Source organism: Oncorhynchus tshawytscha, unplaced genomic scaffold (assembly GCF_018296145.1).
Source record: "Oncorhynchus tshawytscha isolate Ot180627B unplaced genomic scaffold, Otsh_v2.0 Un_contig_12359_pilon_pilon, whole genome shotgun sequence".
NCBI lineage: Eukaryota > Metazoa > Chordata > Actinopteri > Salmoniformes > Salmonidae > Oncorhynchus > Oncorhynchus tshawytscha.
Window position 1 is genome coordinate 57501 of NW_024609223.1, and position 13400 is coordinate 70900.

The 13400-nt window shown below is 48.5% G+C and overlaps 1 protein-coding gene across 1 annotated transcript in view; it reads left to right on the top strand.

Annotated features, from left to right (window-relative positions):
- The window catches only part of LOC121844448 (cilia- and flagella-associated protein 47-like), a 23822-nt gene extending 16384 nt beyond the window's left edge, over window positions 1–7438 (top strand). The window contains exons 11-13 of the mRNA XM_042314543.1: window positions 5299–5455; window positions 7119–7201; window positions 7343–7438. Of these exons, the coding sequence (XP_042170477.1) occupies window positions 5299–5455; window positions 7119–7201; window positions 7343–7438 (336 nt within the window). The remainder of the gene's footprint in view (window positions 1–5298; window positions 5456–7118; window positions 7202–7342) is intronic.
- The last annotated feature ends 5962 nt before the right edge of the window (window positions 7439–13400 follow it).

Below are 13400 nucleotides of genomic sequence, written 5' to 3' on the forward strand. Positions count from 1 at the left end.
TAACCATAAACCACCTGTCTAACCCTAAACCACCTGTCTAAACCCAAACCACCTGTCTAACCCTAAACCACCTGTCTAACCCTAGACCACCTGTCTAACCCCAAACCACCTGTCTAACCCCAAATGACCTGTCTAACCCCAAACCACCTGTCTAACCCTAAACCACCTGTCTAACCCCAAACCACCTGTCTAACCCCAAACCACCTGTCTAACCCCAAACCACCTGTCTAACCCTAAACCACCTGTCTAACCCTAAACCACCTGTCTAACCCTAAACCACCTGTCTAACCCTAAACCACCTGTCTAACCCTAAACCACCTGTCTAACCCTAAACCACCTGTCTAACCCTAAACCATCTGTCTAACCCTAAACCACCGGTCTAACCCTAAACCACCTGTCTAACCCCAAACCACCTGTCTAACCCCAAACCATCTGTCAAATCCTAAACCACCTGTCTAACCCTAAACCACCTGTCTAACCCTAAACCACCTGTCTAACCCCAAACCACCTGTCTAACCCCAAACCACCTGTCTAACTCTAAACCATCTGTCTAACCCTAAACCACCTGTCTAACCCTAAACCACCTGTCTAACCCTAAACCAACTGTCTAACCCTAGACCACCTGTCTAACTTTAAACCATCTGTCTAACCCTAAACCATCTGTCTAACCATAAACCACCTGTCTAACCCTAAACCACCTGTCTAAACCCAAACCACCTGTCTAACCCTAAACCACCTGTCTAACCCTAGACCACCTGTCTAACCCTAAACCACCTGTCTAACCCCAAACCACCTGTCTAACCCCAAACCACCTGTCTAACCCTAAACCACCTGTCTAACTCTAAACCATCTGTCTAACCCTAAACCACCTGTCTAACCCTAAACCACCTGTCTAACCCTAAACCACCTGTCTAACCCTAAACCATCTGTCTAACCCTAAACCACCGGTCTAACCCTAAACCACCTGTCTAACCCCAAACCACCTGTCTAACCCCAAACCATCTGTCAAATCCTAAACCACCTGTCTAACCCTAAACCACCTGTCTAACCCTAAACCACCTGTCTAACCCCAAACCACCTGTCTAACCCCAAACCACCTGTCTAACTCTAAACCATCTGTCTAACCCTAAACCACCTGTCTAACCCTAAACCACCTGTCTAACCCTAAACCAACTGTCTAACCCTAAACCACCTGTCTAACCCTAAACCACCTGTCTAACCCTAAACCACCTGTCTAACTCTAAACCACCTGTCTAACCCTAAATCATCTGTCTAACCCCAAACCACCTGTCTAACCCCAAACCACCTGTCTAACTCTAAACCATCTGTCTAACCCTAAACCATCTGTCTAACCCTAAACCACCTTTCTAACCCTAAACCACCTGTCTAAACCCAAACCACCTGTCTAACCCTACACCACCTGTCTAACCCTAGACCACCTGTCTAACCCTACACCACCTGTCTAACTATAAACCACCTGTCTATCTCTAAACCACCTGTCTAACCCTAAACCACCTGTCTAACTCTAAACCACCTGTCTAACCCTAAATCATCTGTCTAACCCTAAACCACCTGTCTAACCCTAAACCACCTGTCTAACCCTAAATCACCTGTCTAACCCTAAACCACCTGTCTAACCCTACACCACCTGTCTAACTATAAACCACCTGTCTAACCCTACACCACCTGTCTAACCCTAAACCACCTGTCTAACCCTACACCACCTGTCTAACTATAAACCACCTGTCTATCTCTAAACCACCTGTCTAACCCTAAACCACCTGTCTAACTCTAAACCACCTGTCTAACCCTAAATCATCTGTCTAACCCTAAACCACCTGTCTAACCCTAAACCACCTGTCTAACCCTAAATCACCTGTCTAACCCTAAACCACCTGTCTAACCCTACACCACCTGTCTAACTCTAAACCACCTGTCTAACTCTAAACCACTTGTCTAACCCTAAATCATCTGTCTAACCCTAAACCACCTGTCTAACCCTAAACCACCTGTCTAACCCTAAATCACATGTCTAACCCTAAACCACCTGTCTAACTCTAAACCACCTGTCTAACCCTAAACCATCTGCCTAACCCTAAATTACCTGTCTAACCCTAAACCATCTGTCTAACCCTAAACCACCTGTCTAACCCTAAATCACCTGTCTAACCCTAAATCACCTGTCTAACCCTAAACCACCTGTCTAACCCTAAACCACCTGTCTAACCCTAAACCATCTGTCTAACCCTAAACCACCGGTCTAACCCTAAACCACCTGTCTAACCCCAAACCACCTGTCTAACCCCAAACCATCTGTCAAATCCTAAACCACCTGTCTAACCCTAAACCACCTGTCTAACCCTAAACCACCTGTCTAACCCCAAACCACCTGTCTAACCCCAAACCACCTGTCTAACTCTAAACCATCTGTCTAACCCTAAACCACCTGTCTAACCCTAAACCACCTGTCTAACCCTAAACCACCTGTCTAACCCTAAACCACCTGTCTAACTCTAAACCACCTGTCTAACCCTAAATCATCTGTCTAACCCTAAACCACCTGTCTAACCCTAAACCACCTGTCTAACCCTAAATCACCTGTCTAACCCTAAATCATCTGTCTTAACCCTAAACCACCTGTCTAACCCCAAACCACCTGTCTAACCCCAAACCACCTGTCTAACTCTAAACCATCTGTCTAACCCTAAACCATCTGTCTAACCCTAAACCACCTTTCTAACCCTAAACCACCTGTCTAACCCCAAACCACCTGTCTAACCCTACACCACCTGTCTAACTATAAACCACCTGTCTAACTCTAAACCACCTGTCTAACCCTAAACCACCTGTCTAACTCTAAACCACCTGTCTAACCCTAAATCATCTGTCTAACCCTAAACCACCTGTCTAACCCTAAACCACCTGTCTAACCCTAAACCAACTGTCTAACCCTAAACCACCTGTCTAACCCTAAACCACCTGTCTAACCCTAAACCACCTGTCTAACCCTACACCACCTGTCTAACTATAAACCACCTGTCTAACCCTAAATCATCTGTCTAACCCTAAACCACCTGTCTAACCCTAAACCACCTGTCTAACCCTAAATCACCTGTCTAACCCTAAACCACCTGTCTAACCCTACACCACCTGTCTAACTCTAAACCACCTGTCTAACTCTAAACCACTTGTCTAACCCTAAATCACAAGTCTAACCCTAAACCACCTGTCTAACTCTAAACCACCTGTCTAACCCTAAACCATCTGCCTAACCCTAAATTACCTGTCTAACCCTAAACCATCTGTCTAACCCTAAACCACCTGTCTAACCCTAAATCACCTGTCTAACCCTAAATCACCTGTCTAACCCTAAACCACCTGTCTAACCCTAAACCACCTGTCTAACCCAAAATCATCTGTCTAACCCTAAACCACCTGTCTAACTCTAAACCACCTGTCTAACCCTAAACCATCTGTCTAACCCTAAATTACCTGTCTAACCCTAAACCACCTGTCTAACCCTAAACCACCTGTCTAACCCTGAACCACCTGTCTAACCCTAAACCACCTGTCTAACCCCAAACCACCTGTTTAACCCTAAATCACCTGTCTAACCTGTCTGGATAGGTATAACAGTGTAGTAGTGGATCTGAAGGGTCTGGATAGGTATAACAGTGTAGTAGTGGATCTGAAGGGTCTGGATAGGTATAAACAGTGTAGTGGTAGATCTGAAAGGTCTGGATAGGTATAAACAGTAGTGGTAGATCTGAAAGGTCTGGATAGGTATAACAGTGTAGTAGTGGATCTGAAGGGTCTGGATAGGTATAAACAGTAGTGGTAGATCTGAAAGGTCTGGATAGGTATAAACAGTGTAGTGGTAGATATGAAGGGTCTGGATAGGTATAAACAGTGTAGTGGTAGATCTGAAGGGTCTGGATAGGTATAAACAGTGTAGTGGTAGATCTGAAGGGTCTGGATAGGTATAAACAGTGTAGTGGTAGATCTGAAGGGTCTGGATAAACAGGGTAGTGGTAGATCTGAAGGGTCTGGATAAACAGGGTAGTGGTAGATATGAAGGGTCTGGATAGGTATAAACAGTGTAGTGGGAAAGTGTGGGAAAGAGGTAGAAAGGGTTGGAGGGTAAGGGGAAGAGGTAGGAAGGGTTGGGGGTAAGGGGAAGAGGTAGGAAGGGTTGGGGGTAAGGGGAAGAGGTAGGAAGGGTTGGAGAGAGAGGAGAAGAGGTAGGAAGGGTTGGAGGGTAAGGGGAAGAGGTAGGAAGGGTTGGAGGGTAAGGGGAAGAGGTAGGAAGGGTTGGAGGGTAAGGGGAAGAGGTAGGAAGGGTTGGAGGGTAAGGGGAAGAGGTAGGAAGGGTTGGAGGTTAAGGGGAAGAGGTAGGAAGGGTTGGAGGGGAAGGGAAAGAGGGGAAGGGTTGGAGGGTAAGGGGAAGAGGTAGGAAGGGTTGGAGGGTAAGGGGAAGAGGTAGGAAGGGTTGGAGGGTAAGGGAAAGAGGGGAAGGGTTGGAGGGTAAGGGGAAGAGGTAGGAAGGGTTGGAGGGTAAGGGGAAGAGGTAGGAAGGGTTGGAGGGTAAGGGGAAGAGGTAGGAAGGGTTGTAGGGTAAGGGGAAGAGGTAGGAAGGGTTGGAGGGTAAGGGGAAGAGGTAGGAAGGGTTGAGAGAGAGGGGAAGAGGTAGGAAGGGTTGGAGGGTAAGGGGAAGAGGTAGGAAGGGTTGGAGGGTAAGGGAAAGAGGGGAAGGGTTGGAGGGTAAGGGGAAGAGGTAGGAAGGGTTGGAGGGTAAGGGGAAGAGGTAGGAAGGGTTGGAGGGTAAGGGGAAGAGGTAGGAAGGGTTGTAGGGTAAGGGGAAGAGGTAGGAAGGGTTGGAGGGTAAGGGGAAGAGGTAGGAAGGGTTGGAGAGAGAGGGGAAGAGGTAGGAAGGGTTGGAGGGTAAGGGGAAGAGGTAGGAAGGGTTGGAGGGTAAGGGAAAGAGGGGAAGGGTTGGAGGGTAAGGGGAAGAGGTAGGAAGGGTTGGAGCGTAAGGGAAAGAGGGGAAGGGTTGGAGAGAGAGAGTGGAAGAGGTAGGAAGTGAATAAGGACTGTCTGATACAGCAGTTGGATAAGGATGGACTCACAGTACAATGGTGGAAACAATGATTGTTGATGATTGCAAAGATTCATCAAAATCAATGACATTTTTCCACTATCCATGGTTCTGAATTCTCTGCTATTTCCACACGTAACTAACCAAAATGTAATTCCTCCATCTGTCAGCTGACAATGATTTAGTTGTTGTTGTCCTCCCAGTTAGAACACTGGAGCTTCCAGCTGTGTGGTGAAGGCCTGACCCCTGGGAGGATGGAGCCTCTGTCTGTAGCCTCCCCTGTGGGATCTCATTCCTCCATCATCCTCCCCTTCAGGAACCCTACTGAACACCCAGCCCTGCTGCACCTCAGACTCACAGGTCAAACACACACACTGGACACACACTGGACACACACTGGACATACACACTGGACACACTGGACACACACTGGACACACACACTGGACACAGACTGGACACAGACTGGACACACTGGACACACACTGGACACACACTGGACACACTGGACACACACTGGACACACACACTGGACACACTGGACACACACTGGACACACACACTGGACACAGACTGGACACAGACTGAACACACTGGACACAGACTGGACACACTGGACACACTGGACACACACTGGACACAGACTGGACACACTGGACACACACTGGACACACTGGACACAGACTGGACACACACTGGACACACACACTGGACACACACTGGACACACACTGGACATACACACTGGACACACACTGGACACACACTGGACACACACTGGACACACACACTGGACACACACTGGACACACACTGGACATACACACTGGACACACACTGGACACAGACTGAACACACTGGACACAGACTGGACACACTGGACACACTGGACACACACTGGACACACACTGGACACACTGGACACAGACTGGACACACACTGGACACACACACTGGACACACACTGGACACACACTGGACATACACACTGGACACACACTGGACACACACTGGACACACACTGGACACAGACTGGACACACACACTGGACACACACTGGACACACACTGGACATACACACTGGACACATACCGGACACACACTGGACACACACACTGGACACACACTGGACACACACTGGACATACACACTGGACACACACACTGGACACACACTGGACACACACTGGACATACACACTGGACACACACTGGACACACACTGGACACACACACTGAACACACACTGGACACACACTGGACACACACACTGGACATACACACTGGACACACACACTGGACACACACTGGAAACACACTGGGCACACACTGGACACACGATGGACATACACACTGGACACACATACTGGACACACACACTGGACACACACACTGGACACACACACTGGACACACACTGGACATACACACTGGACACACACACTGGACACACACTGGACACACACTGGACATACACACTGGACACACACTGGACATACACACTGACACACACACACACACTGGACACACACACTGGACACACACTGGACACACACACACACTGGACACACACTGGACACACACACTGGACACACACTGAACACACACTGGACACACACACTGGACACACACTGGACACACACACTGGACACACACACTGGACACACACTGGACACACACACTGGACACACACTGGACACACACACTGGACACACACACTGGACACACACTGGACACACACTGGACACACACACTGGACACACACACTGGACACACACTGGACACACACACTGGACACACACTGGACACACACTGGACACACACACTGGACACACACTGGACACATACTGGACACACACTGGATACACACTGGATACATACTGGACACACACTGGACACACACACTGGACACACACTGGACACACACACACATATACAGTATGCATGTACAGACATAGTCCTACCCCAGACACACAGGGAAACAGTCCTAGTAGAGACATGATGGTAGTAATGGTTCATTCTCCTATCAGACGAAGAGCCCGGTCAGAAGAGATCAAGCCAGTCCTTCATCTGTGACAGGAAAGTGTTCTGCATCCCCTCAAACAGACACAAGGTCAGTTCTTACACATCTCTCTGTCAAGCCTTACTTGAAAGGCATAGTTCCTCTGTTCTCCACGGTGTTAGCCTGAGTTTCAGCCAACATGTTAGATACACTAGTAAAGCTTGTCCCTCCTGTCCACCATGTTGGCTCCAGGTGTGCGTGTGTCTGCGGGGGCCAGTGTGGACATTCCTGTGGTGTTTGCCCCTGACTCCATGCAACTGCACCAGGCCTGGCTCCTGGTTCAGCTAGAGCCCCTCTTCAACCTCCCCGCCTGGACTCACCACTCACCACGGCCCAGAGGGACAAGTCAGTACAGTGTGTGTGTGTGTGTGTGTGTGTGTGTGTGTGTGTGTGTGTGTGTGTGTGTGTGTGTAACAGGTGTTTCTCTGTGTACAGGTGTGTGGAGGTAGAGAAGGACCGGGTGCGTTTGGTCTCCTGGGTCTACCCCATCCATGGCATCCCAGAGGCCCCTCCTGAACCCTCTTATCCAGCGGTGATAGAATGTGAGGCTCGCGGTCGAGTGGAGGAGAGAGTGGAGGTGCTGTTGACGGGATGTGTTCCTGGCTCCTCCGTCAGCAACACAGACACAACCTTCATCAGGGCCCCTCCTCCGTCAGCAACACAGACACAACTCTCATCAGGGCCCCCTCCTCCATCAGCAACACAGACACAACTCTCATCAGGGCCCCCTCCTCCGTCAGCAACACAGACACAACTCTCATCAGGGCCCCCTCCTCCGTCAGCAACACATACACAACTCTCATCAGGGCCCCCTCCTCCGTCAGCAACACAGACACACCTCTCATCAGGGCCCCTCCTCCATCAGCAACACAGACACAACTCTCATCAGGGCCCCCTCCTCCGTCAGCAACACAGACACAACTCTCATCAGGGCCCCCTCCTCCATCAGCAACACAGACACAACTCTCATCAGCGCCCCCTCCTCAGGTGAGATCACATCAACTTCACTGGAAATTAGGTTTGAAGTGAGTGTGTGTTGCACGTCATTGTGTGTGTTGTCGTGTGTGGGCCTGTACCCTGAGAGTGTGTGTTGTCGTGTGTGGGCCTGTACCCTGAGAGTGTGTGTTGTCGTGTGTGGGCCTGTACCCTGAGAGTGTGTGGGCCTGTACCCTGAGAGTGTGTGGGCCTGTACCCTGAGAGTGTGTGGGCCTGTACCCTGAGAGTGTGTGGGCCTGTACCCTGAGAGTGTGTGGGCCTGTACCCTGAGAGTGTGTGGGCCTGTACCCTGAGAGTGTGTGGGCCTGTACCCTGAGAGTGTGTGGGCCTGTACCCTGAGAGTGTGTGGGCCTGTACCCTGAGAGTGTGTGGGCCTGTACCCTGAGAGTGTGTGGGCCTGTACCCTGAGAGTGTGTGATGTGATTATGTAGCTAATTGTAATGCATCATTTCTGTCTCAACAGAGCATATCCAAGGTAACTTAGTCAGCTGACAATGTTCACAGTGCCTAGCATAAAATGCTAACTCTGGTTAAGTGAAGTCCACTTGTTCATAATCGTCATAATAATCTCCTGACAACACACACATCATCATTCTCCTTGTAGGATGTGTCTAGTCTCCTGACAACACACACATCATCATTCTCCTTGTAGGATGTGTCTAGTCTCCTGACAACACACACCTCATCATTCTCCTTGTAGGATGTGTCTAATCTCCTGACAACACACACATCATCATTCTCCTTGTAGGATGTGTCTAGTCTCCTGACAACACACACCTCATCATTCTCCTTGTAGGATGTGTCTAGTCTCCTGACAACACACACATCATCATTCTCCTTGTAGGATGTGTCTAGTCTCCTGACAACACACACCTCATCATTCTCCTTGTAGGATGTGTCTAGTCTCCTGACAACACACACATCATCATTCTCCTTGTAGGATGTGTCTAGTCTCCTGACAACACACACATCATCATTCTCCTTGTAGGATGTGTCTAGTCTCCTGACAACACACACATCATCATTCTCCTTGTAGGATGTGTCTAGTCTCCTGACAACACACACATCATCATTCTCCTTGTAGGATGTGTCTAGTCTCCTGACAACACACACATCATCATTCTCCTTGTAGGATGTGTCTAGTCTCCTGACAACACACACCTCATCATTCTCCTTGTAGGATGTGTCTAATCTCCTGACAACACACATCATCATTCTCCTTGTAGGATGTGTCTAGTCTCCTGACAACACACACCTCATCATTCTCTTGTAGGATGTGTCTAATCTCCTGACAACACACACATCATCATTCTCCTTGTAGGATGTGTCTAGTCTCCTGACAACACACACATCATCATTCTCCTTGTAGGATGTGTCTAGTCTCCTGACAACACACACATCATCATTCTCTTGTAGGATAGTCTCCTGACAACACACACCTCATCATTCTCCTTGTAGGATGTGTCTAGTCTCCTGACAACACACACATCATCATTCTCCTTGTAGGATGTGTCTAGTCTCCTGACAACACACACATCATCATTCTCCTTGTAGGATGTGTCTAATCTCCTGACAACACACACATCATCATTCTCCTTGTAGGATGTGTCTAGTCTCCTGACAACACACACATCATCATTCTCCTTGTAGGATGTGTCTAGTCTCCTGACAACACACACCTCATCATTCTCCTTGTAGGATGTGTCTAATCTCCTGACAACACACACCTCATCATTCTCCTTGTAGGATGTGTCTAGTCTCCTGACAACACACACCTCATCATTCTCCTTGTAGGATGTGTCTAGTCTCCTGACAACACACACATCATCATTCTCCTTGTAGGATGTGTCTAATCTCCTGACAACACACACATCATCATTCTCCTTGTAGGATGTGTCTAGTCTCCTGACAACACACACATCATCATTCTCCTTGTAGGATGTGTCTAGTCTCCTGACAACACACACATCATCATTCTCCTTGTAGGATGTGTCTAGTCTCCTGACAACACACACCTCATCATTCTCCTTGTAGGATGTGTCTAGTCTCCTGACAACACACACATCATCATTCTCCTTGTAGGATGTGTCTAGTCTCCTGACAACACACACCTCATCATTCTCCTTGTAGGATGTGTCTAGTCTCCTGACAACACACACATCATCATTCTCCTTGTAGGATGTGTCTAATCTCCTGACAACACACACATCATCATTCTCCTTGTAGGATGTGTCTAATCTCCTGACAACACACACATCATCATTCTCCTTGTAGGATGTGTCTAGTCTCCTGACAACACACACATCATCATTCTCCTTGTAGGATGTGTCTAATCTCCTGACAACACACACATCATCATTCTCCTTGTAGGATGTGTCTAGTCTCCTGACAACACACACATCATCATTCTCCTTGTAGGATGTGTCTAGTCTCCTGACAACACACACCTCATCATTCTCCTTGTAGGATGTGTCTAGTCTCCTGACAACACACACCATATTGCTGTTTTGACAAAGTCAGGGTGGATAGTGAGTGTGTGTGTCAAATCAAATGCAATTGTATTTGTCACATGCTTGGTAAACAACAGGTGTAGACTAACAATGATATCATTAAGCAATAAGGCCCGAGGGGGTGTGGTATATGGCCAATAGACCACAGCTAAGGGCTGTTCTTAGGCACATCTCAACGCGGAGAGCCTGGACACAGCCTTTAGCCGTGGTATATTGGCCCTATACCACAAACCCCCCAGGTGCCTTATTGATATTATAAACTGGTTACCAACGTAATTAGAGCAGTAAAAATACATGTTTTATCATCTCTGTGGTAAACTGTCTGATATACCACAGCTGTCAGCCAACTTGGCTGTATACACAGAGTATCAGTACTGAGTCAATGATAACTTGGCTATATACACAGAGTATCAGTACTGAGTCAATGATAACTTGGCTATATACACAGTATCAGTATCAGTACTGAGTCAATGATATCTTGGCTATATACACAGAGTATCAGTACTGAGTCAATGATAATCAGTACTGAGTCAATGATAACTTGGCTATATACACAGAGTATCAGTACTGAGTCAATGATAACTTGCCTATATACACAGAGTATCAGTACTGAGTCAATGATAACTTGCCTATATATACAGAGTATCAGTACTGAGTCAATGATAACTTGCCTATATACACAGAGTACCAGTACTGAGTCAATGATAACTTGGCTATATACACAGAGTATCAGTACTGAGTCAATGATAACTTGCCTATATACACAGAGTATCAGTACTGAGTCAATGATAACTTGCCTATATACACAGAGTATCAGTACTGAGTCAATGATAACTTGCTGAGTCTATATATACAGAGTATCAGTACTGAGTCAATGATAACTTGCCTATATACACAGAGTACCAGTACTGAGTCAATGATAACTTGGCTATATACACAGAGTATCAGTACTGAGTCAATGATAACTTGCCTATACACAGAGTACCAGTACTGAGTCAATGATAACTTGCCTATATACACAGAGTATCAGTACTGAGTCAATGATAACTTGCCTATATACACAGAGTACCAGTACTGAGTCAGTGTGTGTGTGTGTCCATCCATGTGTTAGCAGCAGGCTTCAGGCTGGCTCTAGAAGACTTCCTATGTGAGGTGTGTTATAACAGTGATGCTGAGCGGTCCCAGCTGGAGGGCTGTGTAACCCTGTCTCTACTGAACTGTCACAGAGACCCCCACTCTGGCATCGTCTCTCTCACCATCAACATCATCTTCACCCCTTACAAACCTCTCAGGTAAGGGAGATCACATAGACACACACACACACACACACACACACACAAACGTACGCATATTACACACACACACAAACACACGCATATCACACACACAAACACACGCATATCACACACACACACACACACACACACACACACACACACACACACACACACACACACACAAACACACACATATCACACACATACAAACACATGCATATCACACACACACACACACTGGCTCTCAGCTCTGCACCTTCTAGAAATCCAGGTAGCAAACTAACATCAGATAAAGTGCATGACTTAATTACTAATTACTAATAATTACTCTTCAGAGGCTGTATCTATTTGTGTTCCCCTCTCCCTCCCCTCCTCTACCCTCCTCTCTCTTCCCCCTCTCCTCTCTTCTCCACTCCTCTCTTCTACCCCCTCCTCTCTTCTCCCCTCCTCTTCCCTCCCCTCCTCTCTTCTCCCCTCTCCTCCTCTCTTCTCCCATCCCCTCCTCCCCTCCCCTCCTCTCTTCTCCCCTCCTCTCTTCTCCCCTCCTCTCTTCTCCCCTCCCCTCCCCTCCTCTTCCCTCCCCTCCTCTCTTCTCCTCTCCTCTCCTCTCTTCTCCCCTCCTCTCTTCTCCCCTCCTCTCCTCTCTTCTCCCCTCCCCTTCTCTTCCCTCTCCTCCTCTCTTCTCCCATCCCCTCCTCTCTTCTCCCCTCCTCTCTCCTCCCCTCTCTTCTCCTCTCTTCTCCCCTCCTCTCTTCTCCCCTCCCCTCCTCCCCTCCTCTCTTCTCCCCTCCTCTCTCCTCCCCCTCTCTTCTCCTCTCTTCTCCCTTCCTCTCTTCTCCCCTCCTCTCTCCTCCCCTCCTCTCTCCTCCCTCCTCTCCCCTCCCCCCTCCTCTCTTCTCCCCTCCTCTCTCCTCCCCCTCTCTTCTCCTCTCTTCTCCCCCTCTCTTCTCCCCTCCTTTCTCCTCCCCTCCTCTCTTCTCCCCCTCCTCTCCTCTCCTCTCTTCTCCCCTCTCCTCCTCTCTTCTCCCCTCCCCTCCTCTCTTCTCCCCTCCTCTTCCCTCCCCTCCTCTCTTCTCCCCTCCTCTCCTCTCCTCTCTTCTCCCCTCTCCTCCTCTCTTCTCCCCTCCCCTCCTCTCTTCTCCCCTCCCCTCCTCTCTTCTCCCATCCCCTCCTCCCCTCCTCTCCTCCTCTCCCTAGGTGTTCAGCTGTCCTGGCGGTTCAGTGTTTGACAGGTGGGCTCTGGAAGTTTCCCATCAGCCTCATCTCCACCGAGCCGCAGGTTGATGATGTCATCACCATTAACGCTGCAGGGCTACACAAGACCTCTGCTGTGGGCTTCAGACTGACCAGCCAGACCAGGTCAAGCTGTGTGTGTGTGTGTGTGTGTGTGTGTGTGTGTGTGTGTGTCTGTGTGTGTGTGTGTGTGTGGGGGGGTGTCTATGTGTGTGTGTTTCTCTGACACTTACC